This window comes from Daucus carota, chromosome 3, assembly GCF_001625215.2.
Source record: "Daucus carota subsp. sativus chromosome 3, DH1 v3.0, whole genome shotgun sequence".
In the NCBI taxonomy this organism is placed as follows: Eukaryota; Viridiplantae; Streptophyta; class Magnoliopsida; order Apiales; family Apiaceae; genus Daucus; species Daucus carota.
In genome coordinates this window covers 57736354-57759571 of record NC_030383.2, presented here as the reverse complement: position 1 = coordinate 57759571, position 23218 = coordinate 57736354, and the positions used below count along the sequence as shown (strand labels likewise).

Below are 23218 nucleotides of genomic sequence, written 5' to 3'. Positions count from 1 at the left end.
ATGCCAACTCATCTTTTAGATAAGGAGTTTCAATGGTTGGATATGCTCTTAGTTTTTGCTAGTGTTACTTGTCTAATGAGTACCTCCCATTTACACCATTTAAATTATTTTCAATTGGTCATGATCTTTGTCTTGTTGCATTTTGTAGCGAATGTTTCATTCAAATGTCTAAAATAATAATAAAAAAAAGGTTAAGCTTGAGTTAACACAATAAATTTCGGCGGTTCATGGTGCTTCCACTTGGGTAGTTTATTCATATTTTGTATGAACTTGGGTCAGAATGAGTTTCCCTGTATCGCTGGAGAAGATAAGCCTCACATTCGATGGGTGGATACCTAACCAATTGGAAAACAGTTAATTAATTAGTCCTACATAGTAAGAAACAATGTTATAAACTTAGGAATTCTGTTCAAGTTCTAATTTAGTACATGTATAAATTGCTGAATTGCATTCCCCTATCACATATTATCATTCAGGCAAAGGGCAAACAATGTGTTCCAATGGAACTCTTAACAAAATCCAGATATTCTCAATTAAAAAGTTGTTCTTACTTGGGAGGGTTCTCTTCTGACTGGCAAGTTGGCAAGCATTCGACTAGACAGTCCTCCCTTGGCTCAACAAAAAAAGCGATCTGCAAACAAGAATGTAGTGATGAGTAACCATAACTTTGTTCTATTAATGAGTTAGTAATGCTGAACTAGGAAAAAATACGTGAAAATGAATAAATAAAGCAGCTTGCCAACATGTGAAGAGAAAGAAACAATTGGAGCAAACATAGTATGGAAATGTTGAATTCTAGCCATCATACAAAATTTTGACAATAATATAAAGAGTGAATATTGCAAAGAGACTCAAGCTAGACTATTTATTTAGAGTTAATGCAGCATTGTAAGATAAGCATCTACAGGATAGCCTTAGATCCCAGGAATTTCATTTAAGAACTCTACAAAGTACTTACAGAATATCGATCTTGTTTAGTCCTTAACACGCGGTGTAAAGTCGACCTGCACATTATATATACATATAAACAGAGATCACAGAGGTTTTAGTTTTAGTGTTGTGGAGGATGGACCGAAATGTAAGGAAGTCCAAATAAATATTGTTTCAAAACAAAAAAAGTCCAAATAAATATTTCAGATAAACTTTATTTCTGTCCCATTCCACTTCTTCCGACCAAACAAGACCTTTATGAGTATGCCATAACCAAATAACAGGGAATAATAAAGTGATACAAAAATCTATTATGCTGGTTTTATTTTAGTTCTGCATAGTTTCATCGTCAGTAATAAAGCCATCAAAGTATACCATACCGGCACCATGCCCCGTTATAGCGGGAGGGACTACCCCATTCGGGGCTATCCATTTTCCCTTTCCCATTGAGAATCCTATCAGCAATCTCCGCCAGAGTAGTAAATGTATCAGTATCACACACGGATACACGATTAAGTTTATATACAATTTTTGCCAATAATATTCATAAGGAAAGTAATATAAGAAAAACTATTTAATTTTGAGAACCCGAGCCAATAAACAATAATATTAGTCCCTGGTTAGTCTTCGAAGAATTAATTATTCGTCAGTGAAAGTTCATGACTTAACTAATGTTACACACTCTTGTCAGTTTTTATCAAATCTTCTCAAAATGGGCATCTGTTCTAGTTGTATGATTCTCGCTTAGGGTGCGAGAGGTCCCGAGTTCAATTTTCGAAATGCCCCCTTACTGTACTGTTTTCCCAATAATCGCGATTATCAGTTCACACTAAAATTTTTGTCTGAATAATAGACATGAATACCCAATCAGTTTGGGTACATCTTGATAGATAATCAATTTAATGTTACCTGAATATATTGTTGCTCCAACGCTCAAGCATATCACCAATATTTACTATGAAAGCCCTGGAATGATAAGCAAATAAGATAGCAGAAAGCACAATAACTTACATCATGAAATATAAGACTTTTGAGAATGCATGTTAGTGTAAAATATCAATAGAAATTGTCCTGTTCTATAAAGATTTTTTTCTCAAGGACCTGCAAACTATTCAAACATTTCCACAACAGTGAAAGTGAAATTTATAAAGATCATAAAACTTACCCTTTTAATGGTGCCACATATTCCCATACATTTGGTTCAGCATCCTTATCCTTACATATCTAGAATAGGTAAATGTAAGTAAACAAGGCATAGGAAACTAGCAGGGCCAATTAGCGGAGAATATTAAGATAATAAGGCCAAGTAACTTCAGTTGAGCATTATTCTTTTACCTGTAGAGCAACAACATCGTCTGTTGTCAGGAGGGTGATAAAGCCAAAATCAGTATGAGCACCAGCTCCATATATTCCCTTGATGCAATCAGAGACATGACCTAAGATTGAAAATTATAATATTACGAACAATGATTTCCCATCCTGTTTATCTACCGGAATCCATCCAACAATAAACCCTCACCTTCATAACGAAGCAGGCGCAGGGTTCCAATTGAATCACCAAGCAATACGGGTTGATCAAAGAAATCACTCCTTAAATTGAATGCTAAGGACATGAGCCTTGCCACTGCTCTTGCCACTGCTCTGTAATAGCATAGAAAGATCATATTCCAGTTCATAAACAAAGCTGTTAAAATCAATCATAAAATCTAGCATAAAACGGCACATTGTATTTCACGTAATTGTCTACTGATGATCTGCAATTTTTGGTGACTAGCATTCTTCCCTAATACAACTTGTTTCCTTTAATGGCATACAGGAGAGACATTGTTATGATCCTATCGGATGACTCAATAAATAAAAATACCTAGAAGGACCCCTTATGTTTAAACAGACTTTATAATGTCACTTTATAAATAAATAAAGTGACACGTGCTTTTGAATAAGATGCAGCATGGAAATACTTCAACCAAAGGTCACAAATCTAGTTCTTAACCTAGTATAAGTCATATTATATCTAAAACCATAAAATAGAATCTTCACTTCTGATTCTATCTTGTAGAGGTAATAATAACTTACAGCGCTTCTTGATGGTATCTTTCCATTGTTTCTCTCCAACCAGGCAATGTATCTGTAAATCATGGACCAAAAAAGTCCAAAACCAGTTAGTTAGATCTAAATAGTAAAACCTGTACTATTAGTAAGAGGCCATATTCTTACCAACTTTAGGCCTAACGCTTTTCGATGTATTTTCATTCACATCAACATAGTTATTTCCAAAAATTACCTGCGGCAGGCCACACATTTGGGCCAATAAACGCCTTTTGTGCTCTAGGATCACCTTCAGGTACTTCAACACCAATGTAATAACCCTCTTTGTAGTCACCTGTAGAAGGCAAATAAATATGTACAATATCTTTGTAATGCATTAATTTTCTATTGCAAACATCATATTGTTACATGCTAGTATCTTTTGGATAAGTAAAAGATTATTAGCTGCTTCTTTCTTTGCTGAATTAAAAGACCATTAGGTTTGTATTGGACACCGCATTTGCTAAATATGCAATCTTGTCAAGTGAATGAATATTCCTGGGTAATTTTTCATAAATCCCATTAACAAGAACATTTGAAAATAATTCTGCAAAGGGCAACCAATCATGCTACAAAAATTTCTTATATGAACTCTTATTCAACCATAAACATAATTAGTTAATGGCTTAGTGGCAAGGTTCCTTTCCCTCTTCTTCCATCAACAAGTCATGGGTTCAAATTCTCACTTTAAGGACACTGTATACTTCGAATATAATGCAATAAATGTTACAAACTAAAAACTAGAACAGGTTGTAGAATAACAAACCATTAATTTGATTGACAGGATCAAGATATGAATCCAGAATTGGAGTATACCCACGATGTTTCTCATTCTTTATAACCTTCATTTTCTCCTCAATCGGGAGGTCGAAAAACTTCTTGCTTTGTGCAAAAACCTCATCCATAAATTCTTGGCTGATTCCATGATTGATAACATAAAAAAACCCACAATCCAAGCAAGCCTAGTAACCAAGAATCAATCAAAAATTTGTGTGATCACTCCAATTTTTTTAAAGTTGACAACTTCACCAACCAATCAACTAAAGGGTATCCAAAAATTACATATTTAGGAAAAACACATACAAATTAGTCCAATCTTTTTACGCAAACCCAAAATTTCAAGATTCACAAAACAACAAGAATATTATAATCTTGAAGCAACTAAACAAGACCCAACTGAACAATAACTTCAAAAAAAAGTTCAAATCATTAGACACTCACACAAGTATGTATGGAAGTATAGTTCTGGGGCTACCTGTTTGAGCAAAGAAACAGAGTTTTGAATATCAGGGCCGCAGAGATCAATACAATTGAGCTCAACGGAGTTCATCATTTATTTTATTTCTCTATATATGGTTGCTTATAATAATTTTGTACCGGAGCTTCTTATACCCTGGACTACTGGAAATTGGAATCATCAATGAAGTCGATACGAAATGACAGTCTACCGTTTAATTGTTATCGAAGGACCAAAATTTACACACGAGACAATGACAAAACATGATTGCTAAAAGACGTGAAATTTTACTACTTTGTGGATTAATCACAGATTACTTTAATATCTTTATCTCGTATTTTCCATTCAACCACTTTCTCTTCCTCTTTATGGTGCTTAATAAACCTTAACGCTTTTATAAATCCTAATCAAATCAAATCAAATAATTAATATAATATTACTCCTTTCTGTTTCAAATTTCAGATTAGATTTCCACTTTTAAAAATTCACACAATTTTATAACAATAATACATAATTTATATATATCATACAATTAATTACAAGCACTATTTGATCGAAAAGTTTTCTTTAAAGCTGAAATAGTACTCCCTCCGTCGTTTTTTAGTTGTCACATTTCTATTTTTGTTGGTCAAATTGACTAAATTTTGACAAAAAATCACAAGTCACTCTTTAATTATTTTAAAAAACAGAAAATTACATTTTAAAATAGATTAAAAATTATTTCCGGTGACATATTTTTTTTTTATTTTTTCAATTGATAAGATATTTATAAATTTTAATCAAATTTTGGTCAATTTGACCGGTACAAAACGAATTTTGACTACTAAAAAGGGACGGAGAGAGTAACATTTTTCCTCCAAGTTCTTGTGAGTTCGTTTTATGGGTTGGTGAAGATGATAATATCAAAAATTTACCAGTACCATACTTGCATTGCTAAGATGCACGCTGAGAGTTTATAATCTGGGACTACATGTACATGAACATGTTTGTGCCCCTATTTAACTGAAATCTTTATTCCTGTATCCCTGCTGTTGTCATGGAAAAAATGCCATTCGTTATTGCAAAATTGGGTATATATAATTGCACCCCTGAGCGTGGAATTATTAGTAACATTGGAAATTGGGTACTATTCTTGCCAAAGACTGGGAATGCCATTTTGTTAATTGTTTGAATTACTGCTTCATGCCATATTTTGTTTGAAAAAATTTAAAGATATTAGTTTTTGCTAGTGTTACTTGTCTAACGAGTAACATTTACACCGTTTAAATTATTTTCAATTGGTCATGATCCTTCTCTTGTTGCATTTTGTAGCGTATGTTTGATTCAAATGTCTGAAATAATTATAAATAAAAAAAAGGTTAAGCTTGAGCTAACAATAAATTTCGGCTAATAATTCTGGAAATGAAATTAGGCCAGAAGATCCGGTGGTTCATGGTGCTTCCAGTTAGGTAGCTAATTCATACTATTTTGTATGAGCTTGGGTCAGCTTGAGTATCCCTGTATCGCTGGAGAAGATAAGCCTCACATTCGATGGGTGGATACCTAACCAATTGGAAAACAGTTAATTAATTAGTCCTACATAGTAATAAACAATGTTATAAACTTGAGAATTCTGTTCAAGTTATAATTTAGTACTGTGTATAAATTGCTGAACTGCATTCGCCTATCACATACTTTCATTTATGCAAAGAGCGAATAAATGTGTTCCAACAGAACTCTCAAAATCCGGATATGAAATTCTCAATTGAAAAGTTGTTCTTACTTGGGAGGGTTCTCTTCTGACCGGCAAGTTGGCAAACATTCGACTAGACAGTCCTCCCTTGGCTCAACAAAAAAAGCGATCTGCAAACAAGAATATAGTGATGAGAAACCGTAACTTTGTTTCTGTTGATGATTTAGCAATGTTGAACTAGGAGAAAAATACGTGAAAGTGAATAAATAAAGCGGCTTGCCAACATGTGAAGAGAACGAAACAATTGGAGCAAACAGAGTATGGAAATGTTGAATTCTAGCCATCATACAAGTTTTTGACAATAATATAAAGAGTGAATATTGGAAATCTTACAATGCAAAGAGACTCAAGCTAGACTATTTATTTAGAGTTAATGCAGCATTGTAAGATAAGCATCTACAGGATAGCCTTAGATCCCAGAAATTTCATTTAAGAACTCTACAAAGTACTTACAGAATATCGATCTTGTTTAGTCCTTAACACGCGGTGTAAAGTCGACCTGCACATGATATATACATATAAACAGAGATCACAAAGGTTTTAGTTTTGGTGTTGCGGAGAATGGACCGAAAAATGAATACTATGAAAGAACGTCCAAATAAATATTTCAAATAAACTTTTATTCTGTCCCATTCCACTTCTTCCGAACAAACAAGACCTTTATGAGTATGCCATAACCAAAAATCAGGGAATAATAAAGTGATACAAAAATCTGTTATGCTGGTTTTATTTTAGCCTTGTATAATTTCAGCGTCAGTAATGAAGCCATCAAAGTATACTATAGCGGGAGGGGACTTCTGCATTCGGGGCTATCCATTTTCCCTTTCCCATTGAGAAGTCTATCAGCAATCTCCGCCAGGGTAGTAAATGTATCAGTATCACACACAAATACACGATTAAGTTAAATACAAATTTTGCTAATAATATTTATAAGGATAGTAATATAAGAAAAACTATTCAATTTTGAGAACCAGAGCCAATAAACGATAATATTAGCCACTGGTTAGTCTTCGAAGAATTAATTATCCGTCAGTGAAATTTCGTGACTTAACTAATGTTACACTGTTGTCAGTTTTGACCAAATTATCTCAAAATGGGCATTTGGTCTAGTGGTATGATTCTCGCTTAGGGTGCGAGAGGTCCCGAGTTCAATTCTCGGAATGCCCCATTATTGTCATGTTTTTCCTATAATCGCGATTATCAGTTCACACAACACTTTTTGTTTAAATAATTGACATGAATACCCAATCAGTTTAAGTACATCTTGATAGTTAATCAGTTTAATGTCACCTGAATATATTGTTGCTCCAACGCTCAAGCATATCACCAATATTTACTATGAACGCCCTGGAATGATAAGCAAATAAGATAGCAGAAAGTAGAATAACTTACATCCTGAGATATAAGACTTGAGAGAATGCATGTGAGTGTAAAGATTTTTTTCTCAAGGACATGCAAACTATTCCAACATTTCCACCACAGTGAAAGTGAAATTTATAAAGATCATAAAACTTACCCTTTTAATGGTGCCACATATTCCCATACATTTGGTTCAGCATCCTTATCCTTACATATCTAGATTAGTAATTGCAAGTAAACAAAGCATAGGAAATTAGCAGGGCCAATTAGCCGAGAAGATTAAGATACTAAGGCCAAGTAACTTCAGTTGAGCATTATTCATACTTGTAGAGCAACAACATCATCTGTTGTCAGGAGGGTGATAAAACCAAAATCAGTATGAGCACCAGCTCCATATATTCCCTTGATGCAATCGGAGACATGACCTAGGATTGAAAATTATATTATTAAGAACAATGATATCCCATATTGTTTATCTACTGGGATCCATCCAATAATAAAGCCTCACCTTCATAATGAAGCAGGCGCAGGATTCCAATTGGATCACCAAGCATTACGGGTTGATCAAAGAAATCACTCCTTAAATCGAATGCTAAGGATATGAGCCTTGCCACTGCTCTTGCTACTGTCCTGTAATAGCATAGAAACTAGAAAGATCATATTGCAGTTCATAACTAAGTTGTTAAAATCAATCATAAAATCTAGCATAAAACGGCACATCGTATTTCACGTAATTGTCTACTGACAATCTGCAATTTTTGGTGACTAGCATTCTTCCCTAATACAACTTGTTTCATACAGGAGAGACAGGAGAGACATTGTTATAATCCTATCGGATGACTTAATAAATAAGAATACCTAGATGGACCCCTTATGTTTAAACAGACTTTATAATGTCACTAAACCTTGTAGACCAAATTTAGAGTGACAAGTGCTTTTGAATAAGATGCAGCATGGAAATACTTCAACCACAGGTCAAAAAATCTAGTTCTTAATCTAGTATTAGTCATATTATATCTAAAACCATAAAAGAGAATCTTCACTTCTGATTCTATCTTGTAGAGGTAATAATAACTTACAGCGCTTCTTGATGGTATCTTTCCATTGTTTCTCTCCAATCAGGCAACGTATCTGTAAATCATGGACCAAAAAAGTCCAAAACAGTTAGTTAGATCTAAATAGTAAAACCTGCACTATTAGTAAGAGGCCATAGTCTTACCAACTTTAAGCCTAACGCTTTTCAATGTATTTTCATTCACATCAACATAGTTATTTCCAAAAATTACCTGCGGCAGGCCACACATTAGGGCCAATAAACGCCTTTTGTGCTCTAGGATCACCTTCAGGTACTTCAACACCAATATAATAACCCTCTTTGTAGTCACCTGTAGAAGGAAAATAAATATGTACAATATCTTTACAATGCATTAATTTTCTACTGCAAACATCAAAATGTTACATGCTAGTATCTTTTGGATAAGTAAAAGGTTATTAGCTGCTTCTTTCTTTGCTGAATTAAAACACCATTAGGTTTGTCTTGGACAAAGTAACAACTTTTTGACAATTCAAAAACGGACACCGCAATTGCCAAATATGCAATCTTATCAACTGGATGAATATTCCTGGGTAAATTTTCATAAATCCCATCAATAAGAACATAGTGATGAAAATTCTGCAAAGGGCAACCAATCATGCTACAAAAATTTCTTATATGAACTCTTATTCAACCATAAACATAATCTGTTAATGGCTTAGTGGCAAGGTTCCTTTCCTTCTTCTTCCATCAACAAGTCATGGGTTCAAATTCTCACTTTAAGGACACTGTATACTTCAAATATAATGCAATTAATATGTAGTATTACAAACTAAAAACTAGAACAGGTTGTAGAACAACAAACCATTAATTTGATTGACAGGATCAAGATATTCATCCAGAATTGGAGTATATCCGCGATGTTTCTCATTCTTTATAACCTTCATCTTGTCCTCAATCGGGAGGTCGAAAAACTTCTTGCTTTGTGCAAAAACCTCATCCAAAAATTCTTGGCTGATTCCATGATTGATAACATAAAAAAACCCACAATCCAAGCAAGCCTAGTAACCAAGAATCAATCAATAATTTGTGTGATCACTCCAATCTCTTTAAAGTTGACAACTTCACCAACCAATCAACTAAAGGGTATCCATAAATTACATATTTAGCAAAAAAAAAAAAAAAACATACAAATTAGTCCAATCTTTTTATGCAAACCCGAAATTTCAAGAATCACAAAACAACAAGAAAATTATAATCTTGAAGCAACTAAACAAGACCCAACTGAACAATAACTTTGAAAACAAGAGTTCAAATCATCAGACACACACAAGTATGTATGTAACTCAGTTCTGGGGGTACCTGTTTGAGCAAAGAAACAGAGTTTTGAATATCAGGGCTGGAGAGATCAATACAATTGAGCTTTGAATATCTAATTTCTCCAACTGAGTTCACCATTTATTTTATTCCTATATATATATTGTTGGTTATAATAATTTTGTGCCGGAGCTTCTTATACCCTGGACTCCCTGAGTTGAGAATGATCAACGAAGTCGATACTAAGAGGGTTGTATTCGATTGAGATTTTAATGGATTGTTTTTAGTCTATGAATTTTAATGGATTGTGTCTGATTTTGATTTTCTGCGGATTCTTGATAAAATGTCGTAGAATTGATAGGATTTAAGAACAATGCTTCAAAATCCCATTGATTTTGATGGGATTTGAAAAAACTTAAAATACACTGAAAAATGCCACAAAATCCATCATTTTATGAAATGCAAAAAAATCCATTAGCATTTAAATACCATCAGATTTTAATGGATTTTAAACAATCTCAATTGAATATCATCGGATTTTAAAGCATAATTTAAAATCTCAATTGAATACCACCAGATTTTGTAGCATAATTTGAAATCCCAGTTGAATACCTCAAGATTTTAATAGAATTTAAACAATCCCAATCGAATACTCTCGGATTTCATGAATGCAAAAAAATACTTTAAAACCCCAATCCAATACACCCCTCTAAATGAAATAGTCCGGTTATCTATTCTACTTTTATTTATGTGAAATTGAATAACTGAAATTTACACACGAGACAATTACAAAAAATTAAATAAATTGGGATATTTATTTTAAAAATAAATAAAATTTTAACTTCTAATATCATATAATAATAAATATTAATTATGTCAAAACTTATCAAATTAGATCACATAATTTAAAGGGAATTTCCCCAAGCTACCATCTTTTTAAGTTTTTTGCGATTTTACTATCCTATAAAATATTTGTAAAAATAGTAAATTTTTAGAAAATATTTACAAAATTACGGTCAGCAACTAAATGTAAGTAGTTCAAAGTATGATTACATGTGATTGTAACGGGTTGCATAGAGTATATTTGTAAATGTTTTCAAAAATTTGATATTTTCGTGAAATATTTAAGAAAAACGTAGTATTTTTGAAAAAATAATTTTGAATTTAGGCATTTATGAGAAAACAACTAAATTTAAATAATACATATAAATTGAAGTGGAAGATATTGATATGATATATTTTTAAAATTTTCTCTTTTAATATGTCTCATTTAATTCTGTACGTTTTTTCACTACTCAACACGTATTTAAATGTTCTTATAAATTATAGTTCTATAACTCTTTTTGAAGATTTTTTTTTCTAAATAAAAATTTAATATCTAAATTTTTATTCAAAAAGAGAAAATCTTAAAAAGAAGTTCCAATACTATAATTTACATGCGTGTCGTGTCCTCGTACCCAATGTTACTACTCATGGAGTAGTAATTAAGAAAAATTAAAAATAACTTTTCCATAATAATTGATATATGTAATATAAGTAAATGTTAAATATAAAAAATATATTATAAATAATTGATTTTGATATAATATTTTTTTATTTAAAATTTAAAATTTGTGGATTCGATCATGGTATAATTGAATATGTTAAATCATAACATTTAATAAGAAAATAATAATAAACACAAAATTACGTAACCAAGAGTAACTACACCTATATAACTAAATAATCAGTGTTCTAAAAATCGTCGAGTCGGACGAGTACTCATTCCGAGTACTCGTTTTTAACCCCTCGTCCGATCCGAGTTCCGAGTAATTGGGTTCAAAAGCGATTTATTAAAAAATCGGTCAAAACTCGGTTTGACTCTGAGTACAGGTCAAATTCGAGTTTCACTTATCAATTTTTTTTATTGTTTTATTTGAAATTTATTTCAAAAGAGACTAAACATAAATTTATATATGTTGGTCTTTTTTTTTGCAAAATATTGACATTAATTAGAAAATATATGTGTTTTATCATTAAAATTTGTGAAAGATTATTATGTCAAAAACTATCAAACAAGTAACTTTTATTTGAACTTCATTATTTCAAGTGTGTTATTAAAATATTAATATTATTAGATAGTTTTATTATTAATCAGTATATAACTATATATGAGAGAAAAAATTAATTAAAAAAAATACCCGATTAGTTATCCGATAACTCATTCTGAGTACTCTCTCTCTCGAGTTCTGAGTACTCATTTTTCCGGAACCAACCGATTTCCGATTTTTACAACCTTAACTAAATTGCACCGTTTTATATGAAGTTGAGATTTCATGAGAGTCCAAGTTACTTTATTTTGTTTACTTTAAAGAAAAAGATTTCTATTCAACTACTAACTCCGACAAAATACCATCACTTAACTTGATGGGAACCGTACTCTTTTTGAAAAATATTTATTTTTAATATCATACAACCAAACACTATTATTGCAATAAGTTTCATGAAAGTTAAGATTACTGGTTCACCAGTAAAGGCCTTACTGTATTAAAGAAAAGAAAATTTGACGAAAGTGTTTACATTATAAAAAAATAAAACTTCAATGTGATAAATGATATTTTAAAAATCTAATATACATAAAAAATTATTTTTAAAATAGAGGGATCTAAACACCGACTTATTCCAAAGATATGTGAGTATGATGTATTTGATTGGGTAAATGTATTTAGAAGCATGTGACGAAATTGAAAGAAGAATTGTATTTATATATTATCCTTAATCCATTTTGTTCTTAGAGTAATCTTAAATTGCTAGACATTTTTTATCGATCTTATAATTTTAAGGCTGCTTTACTCAAATCTCATTTTAATTTTAATAATAAAATATTATTATTCTCTCTCATTCTACATTTCTTTCCACACTTACAACTTAGACATATTAATATTTTAATAATAAAATTTGTGAATAAAGATTTTTATAAAAGTCGATGTAAAAAATGATATCCTAAACCAGATTATATAATATTTTCTAATATTTATAAGATTACCAGAACACTTTTGGAATTGTTGTTATGCCATGTACTATGTACTAGATATACAATTTCAATTTGAGAAAATTATTTTATTCCATTTCTATAATAATTTTACATTTATCCAATTTTTTCCCAAAATTTCTCGTCCATCTCTATTATTTTTATTTAATTTTAGTCATTTCGTTCGATTTCACCCTCTCTAATCAAACACAACATTAATAGTTGGGCCAAATTTGGTTTCATATTTTCTATATTCATTAGTAAATCCAATTTGGACGAGACGGTTATTTGACTGATAAATAAACATAAAAAAAAAAAATATTGGACTGGATTGTTTTTTTTTTTAATAAATGAGTTCATTCAATAATAAAAAGCCATACGGCATCTACATAAACAGTCGCGTCGAACAAACAAAATACAGAAACAATCACCGATCAATCCATTCTTCTTGGAGATAAAATCACGTGATTTGTTGAAGATGATATATACACATGCTTCGTCACTTCCGCTTCCGCCATAACTAGTTTGAGCTATCGACTGATAATGCAATTTCCGAACAATTTTTATTACTAAATCAAACACCATACTCACACAAATGGTGAGAAAATAACAAAACTCACACAAGCGGTGAAACAACAAAAACCAAAATCACAACTTAGCAATCTTAAATTTGCAAATGCGTAAATGATCTAAACCAAAACAATCCTTAGATCTGGGAAATAAGCCCAGAAGAACAAACTCATTAAAACAAGATAACTCCGACCACTGTCGAGAACAAAATCACCGGGAAGAACGAGAATCCGTAACTCCATGGAATTGAGATCTAAGAGAAAGAAGGTCAAATCGGAAAATGTTCTGAATCCTTAGATCCGAAAAAACAAACTAATACCAAAACTTAAGAAAAAAACTTTAAAATGAATTTTATTAAAAAGGAAGAACAAACAAAGAAAATAGAAGATTTTGGGGCTTTTCCGGTTGAGATCCGGTGGAAGTCCCCGGCTGCCAAGCTAGAAAAGAAAGAGTCGCATAAGAGAAATAGGGTTTGCGGATTGGACTGGAGTGTTGATTGCTTATTTGTTATTTGAATATTCAAAAACTGAAATTTTTTAAAAACGTGTTTCCGTTAATACGAAAGAAAATGTAGAGTTTTCAAAGCTCGACTATCCAACAAAAATATGTTAAGTTATCAACCACTCAACCTGTATAATCTGCGCATAGTATAATGCAAAACTTCGATATACCAACCAGCCAACAATTAGTTGGAAAGACAAAATATGAGGCTGGATAGAAACTCAAACTTCGGCCATAGTACCAGACTACCAGCTAACCAAACTACCAGCTAGCTAACCAACATTCGCATGCAGATGCAAAATTTCAGTGTCTGAGAATTTTAAAATTATTCCGTCCAATTTATTTATACACAATTTTTTTATATAACTTCACAAATATTTTAAGATTTTTATATAATATACTGATCTTGAAAATTGCCTTCAAAATTAGGGAGGAGTTAATGATATAGTTAAATAACTTTCACTGATGTCCTCCCAAATTTTAAAATTTTAAACGACAGATCCGATCCACTCATCTATCACAAATGTAGTAATGTGCTTTACTTCTTCAGAGTATGCCACACTCCAGTAACGAGGTCAATAAAATAAGAGTTAAATATACGACGTGTACCTCGACTTTCCACTTCGTGCACTTTGTGTACCTCGAGTTTGATATCTTGCAAACTGTGTACCTACACTAATAAGATTTTAGCGAATCGTGTACTTCTGTTAGTTGCCAACTAATACCATCAAAGAAGCTAGGGGTATTCTTGTCTTCTCACAGCTCATCCCTTCTACCACCATTCGCGGAAAAACAAAACACACACGATCATAAATAAACACTTCATTTGTGTTCAGCGATACTTTTGAAGGATCTCTGTGTTTCTTTTTTTATTTGAATTATAATTTATGGTTACTATTGTAGGTAGGTGAGGGTTCTATGTAGGGATGTAAATCGATATGGACTATCCGGTGTCTCGGCTTATATCCGGCTCGAAAATATGACATATGTCTCATATTCGTTTTGAAAATGATCCAAACGGCGGAAAAATTAAGCTCTTATAATAGATGATCCAAGATATAAACATGCCTATATCCGCTCATATAATTTTTTATTATATGATCCTACTCGAATACCCAAATATGATCCACGGTTCATATTAGATTCGAACTAATCATATTATATTTTAAATCCATCATATTTGTAATTTAAAATTATTATATTTTATAATAGTATGTTTACTTAGATTAAATGATAATTATTTGAATAATTGAAATAATAATGATATCTAATGTCAGTGGATCGCTCATATTTGATGGATCATAAACTACCCGGTTAAAAAATAGAAAATATGATACTGGATCATATTCGGTTCATATTCGGATCTCAAATATCCGGGATCGGTTTATATAAAATGATCCCGGGCTCAAATCTGCACAAACTAAAAATAATATGATCCGATACTTCAGTAGAGGGGTATCCGATATTGCCCGGATCATTTTACGCCCTAGTTCTATGTTCCTAAAAGGTTTCTTTGAAGAAATATTACCATTCCTCAATTTTGTGAAATCTGTTTTTCCTCTCCATTTTTTGAACTTTGTATCATTGCCATTTAAAAGAACCATTACAAAATTTCGCTAACATTATCTTACTGTAAAGACTAGTGTTTTAGTTACTGTAAAGACTAATGTACTCTCTCTGTTTTTTTATTATTTGACGTTTAATTTTTGACACATATTTTTAAGTGATTTGACCGGATAATTTAAAATATTATTTTTGATTGATATTTTTTTTTGAATTAAAATTTTGGTTATATATTTATATTTTAAAAAAAAATTTAAAAAGAAATATTTTTAACTACCCGGTTAAAAGACTTAAAAGTGTGCCAAAGTCAAAACGTCAAATAATAAAAAAAATTATTTTTTATGAGCATGCTTTACTACCATCTCTGAGACTGAATTTATGTTTGTACAGTATTTGAAATAAATCAAAGCATGCAAACCAAATATAGCCGCGGTATGTTCGCACATATACAGTGCTCCTGCTGCATTATAGTTGACGGTGTTAGTTGGAAACTAACGGAAGTACACGACTCGTTAGAATCTTGTTAATACAGGTACACAGTTTGCAAGATATCAAATTTGAGGTACACAAAGTGGACATAGTGGAAAGTTGAGGTACACAATGTGCATTTAACTCATAAAATAACATTACTTTAAACAAAAGATTGCACTAAAGAATCAACATCGAATTACAGTAGTTGACCCGAAACTTCTTGGTCAAGTACAAGTCATAAATTGAATCAAACACCTTAATTCTAAGCTAGCCAAATACATAAACCCTAATTAGCAGTCGTCGCAAATGTACATTTTCAAGTCACCGCCGGAAACTACCGAACGGCAGAGAGGGCAAGAAGAATACAAAGAAAGCCACTTGGCAATGCAATCAACGTGGTACACGTGGCCGCATGGTATTATTTTACCCTCACCTTCAACATAATTACAGTTAAACCCTTCCATGCAGACTGTACAAACACTGCTCGAATTTTCGGTAATTTCATCTTCACTATCAGTAATTTGCAGTGTAGGCATCATCATTACCGTCGCATATATATCTTCGGTCTCCTCGGTCTCCGATGAAACTGAATTTTTTATTTCGGATGATGAAACTGATGAAGTGGTCCAGTATTCACTCATATCGAAAGCCATGTCCAAGTCGAAAAAATGATCCATAATATTTACAATTTCAAATAAAAAGATCGAGATTTGCGTATAGAGAAAGAGGAGAGATTGAGTTGGAGAATGAATGTTGAGAAAGAGATGCAGTAGAGTGTATTATATAGAGAAATTGGGGAGAGTTGAGGGAATGCCAGTTAAGAAGAGATGGCACCTAGCATTGCTAAAGAATATTTGGTGCGCTTTTTGGTTATAACATGGGTGTGTTAGCAGTTTCCACACACAGGCTGGTGCAATTTTGTATTGTAATGCCTGTCGAAAAGGTATTCAATTTTGGTTGATTTCATGATTTGTAAGACTAGTGCGCCCACGTGATAGAATGTTTATTCAGCATTGCAAAGACTTATCAAACTTATATATATGCCCAACTTGTTTGTATTTTGTAATCATGTTTCTTGTTTGGGAATTTGTTAATTATATCCCGTGTTATAAAAATTTATACGAATTAATTAATCACTGTTTGGACGGGTTTTTTCATCATTAAGTGTTAATCAGATTAAAAATATGTAATATTGAAGTTTGTTATGGTTGGTTTGAAATTAGTAGAAAGTTTTGATTTGAGATATATTTATAATTAATATCAAACATAGGACGTATGTATAAATCATTTTTCGAAAATGTGACATATATAAGAACAAAATGTGTATGTGGTTATTGGTTCTAGCCTTTCTTTTAGCGAAAACATATATATACACGTCTGGCGTGATGTTTGTTTAATATTATGCAAAATACATTTCTCGGTATATAAATTTTGTAAACTGCCTAATATAATATAGCTTGCCCTTAACTTTCTCTACATTTTTTATTGCAATTTGCAGCATGCACTAAACTGCTGCTTGGAAACTTCTCTTCAATCCATTTCTATCTACTTCTCTGACTGAACTAGCCATAGTGTTCTGTATTTAATCATTTTTATCTCATCTATGTGTAAAACTCGTTAAGAATTGATCATTATTTTATTTTTATTATGCGATGAGTGCTGCAAGGTTCAAAATTATTCCTAATATAAAATTGTTAGAACGTATACTATGACTTATAAGGATTAGAAATTAAACAATTATCCACAGTGAAATTGTATGAACAATTATTGATCATAATTATTGAAGTTGATGGTTTCCTATTTAGAAAATTGTATAGTCATGAATTTATTGATTCTGAATAAATGATTTCTCCAAGTTGGAGTTAGACGGATAATGCTTCCGCGACTTCCACAAGTGATACAGTTAATCTTGCCCCAGGTTTTGTTTGTTAAAGAAAACTGTCAGAAGTTATATAATTACGCCGTCAAAGACTCAAAATCCACAGGTAATTCACAGAAACGATGGACTTCAGTAGAATATTAAAGCAGTGCTCTACTTCTTTCTTTGTATATTTAGCCGCATTCTAAAAATTGTTGACTCGGCCGAGTGTTTTCACTTTTCACTAATAACTCGATTTGAGTTTCAAGTAACAGAGGCAGTAATGATTTTCTGAAAAATCACTCAAAACTCGATTTGACTCCGAGTACTCAAATCAAACTCAGAATTGACTATTTCATTTTTCTATTCACCTTCCCAGGACATGCAAATCGAAATCACGGACTTCTTTTATGCCCATTATTATTTACGACTAACTTCTGTCAAAATAGTATTAAAGCATGTACAACGAGTCTTTTGAGTTTTGACTTAAATTATTATTAGTTTATTATTAATATAATAATATAAATTTAAACACAAGAAAAATATATAAATATTAATATCCGATTAGTTATCCGGGTACTCATTCCGAGTACTTTTTTTTAAGAACAACATCGAGTTGAACTGAATTCTGATTCTTACAACCTTGATATATATTTAGTAATATAATCTTAAAATCAAATATCTATATTAGTGAGACTTTTTATTGTCTTCACTATTACAAAACCAGGAGAACAGGATCATTTCTCTGTTAACGGATTCTCTATGTTTATCTTGTTAGACACGTAATGTTAAAATTTTTGTAAAATGTAATTTGATAATCCTTTTCATTTTTTAGATAAAATTCTAATATTTACAAATCTATCTAAAAAAGGTATTTAAAAATAAATTCTGAAATTATAACTTGCATACACTTTACTATGCTTGAATGTTTAAAAGTCGTAATCATACGAAAATGACGGAGGAAACGCATATTGTCGCATAAACGTCGAGAACAAATTTCTCTAGCAAGTAAAAACAGTTTCGTACGAATATTATAACTAAAGACCCCACATAGAGACGTAAAGAGATCGATCAAGGCAATATTCAACTACAGGGCCGGCTCCAACAAATAAAAAGCCCTATGCAATCATAAAAAATTAGGCCCCTGTATATTAAAAAATCTGAATTTATTTCTTAAAAGTAGCTCCTTAATTAATCTCCTCTTGCAGTTCTACTAATAGCCTTGTAGTTGTATTTCGCGTTGATCCTGCTTAGTGATTTTGTTGTTAAGAGATTAAAGATCAGATAAGAGTTGTTTAAACCAAAGCAATTGAGCAAAAAAGGATACTGGGCTGTGTTTGGCTTTTTAATTTGCAGCAGAGTACCAACAGAGGTTGCATGTTATTACATATACATAATTATTAATTTGAAAATGGGCCCCCTTGTTAAGCAGCCCCCATGCCATTGCATGGGCTGCATGGGGCATATCGAGATCTACGCACAATATTGTACATGTGGTGCATTTATACGTACACAAATTAAGCTAGATAGACGGTGATACAACAGAAGTTTTGGAGTGACCGGAAAGTATACAACGGCAAAGAGGGCAAGAATTGTGTAGAGAGAGCCATTGTGTTATGCAATTTTCATGGTAAGCATGACCGCACCTCACTCTTCTGCCGCCTTGTTCGCTGGCCGGAGTGCATGAATCTAAAGCTTCCATGCAAATTGTGCAAACCCCGGGTAATGATAAATCTGTTGGAATCATCTTGATCGATAAGTTATTCACTGTGTCCTCCACTTGTGACTCTGTTGTCTTCATCTCGGATTCGATGGTGACGAAATTATTGTTTGGATAATCCATAGTCAATGCTGCATCCAGATCAAAACCATAATCCACAGCCATTTAAGAGAGAGTGAGGGAGAGAGAGAGAGGAGGGAGGGAGAGAGAGAGAGTTGAATTATTTAGAGAGAACGAGAGTCTTTAAAGTGAGAGTAGAGAGTATATAGTTGACAAATGAAAAGGGACTGATTGAGCAGCAGAGATAAGCCAATAAACATGCATGGGTCATGTGTCCACGGTCCACCGTCTATTTACTTGTTTGTGCACGGTTAGTATATACTCTCTCCGTCCCAGTCATTTGTATACAAACGGTTGGGACACGGAGACTAATAAATTGTGTAAGAAATGAGTAAAGTTGGATGAAAAGTGGGTAGAGTGGTGGGACCCATTAATATTTAATAATAAATTTGAGATAGTGAAGGAAAGTAGTGAGTGTAATAGTGTTTATATTATTATAGAATAGAGATAGTGGAAGAAAGTAGTTGGTGTGATGATATTTTATATCGGTTTTTCTAGTGTGTGCCCATGGGCACACACTAAGCACTAAAATCCATGAATTTGAAGGGTTTTGATCGGCTTACCCTCTCTAATAATGGTGGACCCCCCTGCATTTACAACAACCACACCAATCAGAACTCTCCAAATTTATAGATTTCAGTGCTTAGCATGTGCCCATGGGCACACACTAGACAAACCCATTTTATATTATAAAAGTTTACTACTTTTGGAATGTATACAATTGATGGGACGTCCCAAAAAAGAAACTGTATACAATTCACTGGGACGGAGGGAGTACTTAATTTATACGGGGTTAGTGTGATGTTCAAGAAATTTAGAGTTATAAAAAAATCCCTGATCAACTTTCATAATGAACATCAATTTATACCGATTCCATTCTAATTTGATTAAAATTTTTGAAAAATTTCGTACAAATTCCGAATCGCATTAATACTAATACATGAATATTAAAATTAAACAAATCAAACCCCTAATAAAATATCAAATCAAATTCGTTATTAGCTGTGGATATCTACATGGTCAATTGCCGAGCATTGATTAAGCTTGAATACTCCTTCCGTCCCCATGAATAATACGCTGGGTTTGGACGGAAACCAAGAAAAAATATAAAATATGCGTGAAGTTAGACGAAAAATAGGTATGGGGTCTATTTATTTTGAATAAAATTTATAAAATTTGGTACTTAGCATGTGTACATGGGCACACATTAGAAAAACTGTTTTTAATATTCTCTCTATTTTTTTGACGCTTTGACTTTGTGCACACACTTTTAAGTGCCTTGATCGAGTAGTTAGAAATATTATTTTTAAAAGTTTTTTTTTTTTGAATAAATATATATAATCAAAATGTTAATTCATAAAAAAATCAATCAAAAATAATAATTTTTACTATCCGATCAACTCCCCTAAAAATGTGTGACAAAAGTCAAAACATCAAAAAGAAAAAAGAGTAGTAGTAGATTTGAGATAGTGGAGGAAAGTAGCGGATTAATAGTGTTTTATTATAAAAAAAAATAAAATGTACAAAGATGATGGAACATCCTAAAAAGAATTGTATTAAAATGAACGGGAGGAAATGCATACAATTATAAAAAAAAATGAACATACGAGCAGCGAAGTAGGGGTGTGCACGGGTCGGTTCGGTTCGGTTTTTACCAAAAACCGTTACCAAACCGTGTATGTCGGTTCGGTTCGGTTTCTAGGTATTAATCGTAACCGAACCGTTCGGAACGGTTTTTCTCGGTTCGGTTAACCGTTTGTCGGTTTCGGTTTTTTTCGGTTTTCAAATTTAATAGTTTATTCTCTTAAATATCATGCTAATAAAAAATTATAAATATCATATTAACATCGATAAAAATTATAAATATCATATTAACAGTGCAAAAATTAATTAAAGGCAGTGAACATATTGATATTAAATCATTAAAAGGATGGCAAGATTGAACAAACTTTTTTCTTGTAAAACTTGAAAACTCAGGACACAGGGACTAGACTACATTTTTTGTTACCACACATTAGCTTTGTTACCACACATTGGCAAATGGTGACAATAATCGGGTAAAACCTGACCTGCAGACCCCATCTTTATACAAGGGAATCGATAACCAGTAATCACTAATGCACTGATCATCTATTAAAAAAAATATAAATGTATATAGTTAGTAGCACATAAATCTATATAGAATAAATAAATATATATTAAATATTTTAAAATAATATGATTTCAATATATATATATATATATAGGCATGTGCTCAAATGAGAACCCATTTTAAAATGAGAACTAAGATCCAATCCAATCCCTTAATTTTATATTCATCCTTTTAATCCCAGCCTTTTATTCCCCTAAGGAGAGGGAGGGAGGGGGGGAGAGGAGGGAGGGGGAGGGAGGGAGGGGGAGAGAGAGTGAGAGAGGGAGGGAGGGAGGGAGGGAGGGGGGGGGAGAGAGAGTGAGCGAAAGGGAGGGAGGGAGGGAGGGGGGAGAGAGTGAAGCGAGGGGGAGGGAGGGAGGGGAGGGGGGGAGAGAGAGTGGGGAGAAGGGAGGTAGGAGGGAGGGGGGAGAGTGAGCGAGGGAGGGAGGGAGGGAGGGAGGGGAGGGGAGGGAGAGAGGGAGAGAGAGAGAGAGAGAGAGAGAGAGAGAGAAGAGGGAGAGAGAGAGAGAGAGAGAGAGAGGAGGGGGAGGGAAGGGGAGGTAGGGAGAGAGAGAGGAGGGAGGTCGAGGAAGAGGGGGAGGGGAGAGGAAGGGGGGGGAGAGGGAGGGGGAGGAGGAGAGAGGAGAGAGAGAGATTGCAAACCCACACAGAAGCATGCTGCTATGCTGCTGTCTGCTGCACCATGTCATGTACAATGGCCACGGATCATATAATTTTAATTATGCACCGTAAGGACAATTATTCTAATAAAAAAGTACAGAGCTTTCTCTCAATCAATTCTGCCCTCTGTTCCAAGAAAAAAAACACTACTAATAATTCCAGAATCTCTGTCCAATTGTTTGTCAGTAACCCCACCTTCGATTATCACTATGCAGTGTAGCTAAAACTTTCAACTTTTTTTAATGTTCACCGTTAGTAGTCTAAAAATATCTACCTGTAATATTCTTCTTCTGATTTTGAAGATGCCGCAAAGCTGAATTCAACAGACTGGTACTTCTTCAGCTTCAGAGACCGCAAGTACGCTACCGGATTCCGAACAAATAGAGCCACCACCTCTGGATACTGGAAAGCCCACCGGAAAAAGATCGTACAGTGGTGGATCACCGGACTAATAGTTGCATTGTTGGGATGAGAAAGACTCTGGTCTTCTACAAAAATAGGGCTCCTAATGGCGTCAAAACCGGTTGGATCATGCATGAATTTCGTCTCGAAAACTTTAATCCTCCCAAGGTAAAAATCACCTGCTGTTTTCAGTATCCATTTTATGTCTTAATTTTTTTAAATAATTTTAATCACCTTCAGTACCGATAGTTTTTGGATGCTCATCATCGAGGCTTAAAATATATATAATTTCTCCGGGTTAATAGGCAAAAAGATTACCGAACTCATGGCCAACTTGCAGTTGGGTCATTGAACTCAAAAAGTTTGCAAACGGATCACAGAATTAAATTTAAGTTGCAGTCAACTCACTGAACTATAAAAACTTGCATTTAGGTCACTGTGCCGTTAAGAATGAGTTGACTTTAACGGAATCCGTTAAAGATATATAAAAAATAT

At 33.0% G+C, this 23218-nt stretch overlaps 2 protein-coding genes and 1 non-coding gene across 5 annotated transcripts; 1 reads left to right on the top strand and 2 right to left on the bottom strand.

The window, feature by feature from the left end:
- Positions 1-104: 104 nt before the first annotated feature.
- On the bottom strand, positions 105-4484 carry LOC108213036 (2-oxoglutarate-Fe(II) type oxidoreductase hxnY-like). 3 transcript variants are annotated; one of them, XM_017384768.2, is made up of 11 exons: positions 4274-4482; positions 3785-3980; positions 3215-3313; positions 3007-3058; positions 2450-2571; positions 2266-2366; positions 2096-2154; positions 1840-1896; positions 959-1004; positions 552-631; positions 105-335 (listed from the first exon to the last, which is right to left on the bottom strand). In XM_017384768.2, exons 1-11 carry the CDS (start codon positions 4349-4351, stop codon positions 254-256), a joined length of 972 nt encoding a protein of 323 aa, XP_017240257.2. In that variant the 5' UTR covers positions 4352-4482; the 3' UTR covers positions 105-253. The 3 variants fall into 3 exon arrangements, with proteins under 3 accessions (XP_017240257.2, XP_063945722.1, XP_063945723.1); XM_064089652.1 differs by having other exon boundaries at positions 4240-4372; XM_064089653.1 differs by lacking the exon at positions 959-1004 and having other exon boundaries at positions 4274-4484.
- A 1088-nt stretch (positions 4485-5572) lies between these two features.
- On the bottom strand, positions 5573-9942 carry LOC108213034 (2-oxoglutarate-Fe(II) type oxidoreductase hxnY-like). The gene is made up of 11 exons (XM_017384765.2): positions 9742-9942; positions 9245-9440; positions 8633-8731; positions 8426-8477; positions 7855-7976; positions 7671-7771; positions 7504-7562; positions 7278-7334; positions 6441-6486; positions 6018-6097; positions 5573-5797 (listed from the first exon to the last, which is right to left on the bottom strand). The coding sequence occupies exons 1-11, from the start codon at positions 9835-9837 to the stop codon at positions 5713-5715; spliced, it is 993 nt and encodes a 330-aa protein (XP_017240254.1). The 5' UTR covers positions 9838-9942; the 3' UTR covers positions 5573-5712.
- On the top strand, positions 7083-7154 carry TRNAP-AGG (transfer RNA proline (anticodon AGG)). The gene has a single exon. It is a non-coding gene; the product is annotated as a tRNA-Pro (tRNA).
- Positions 9943-23218: the final 13276 nt, after the last annotated feature.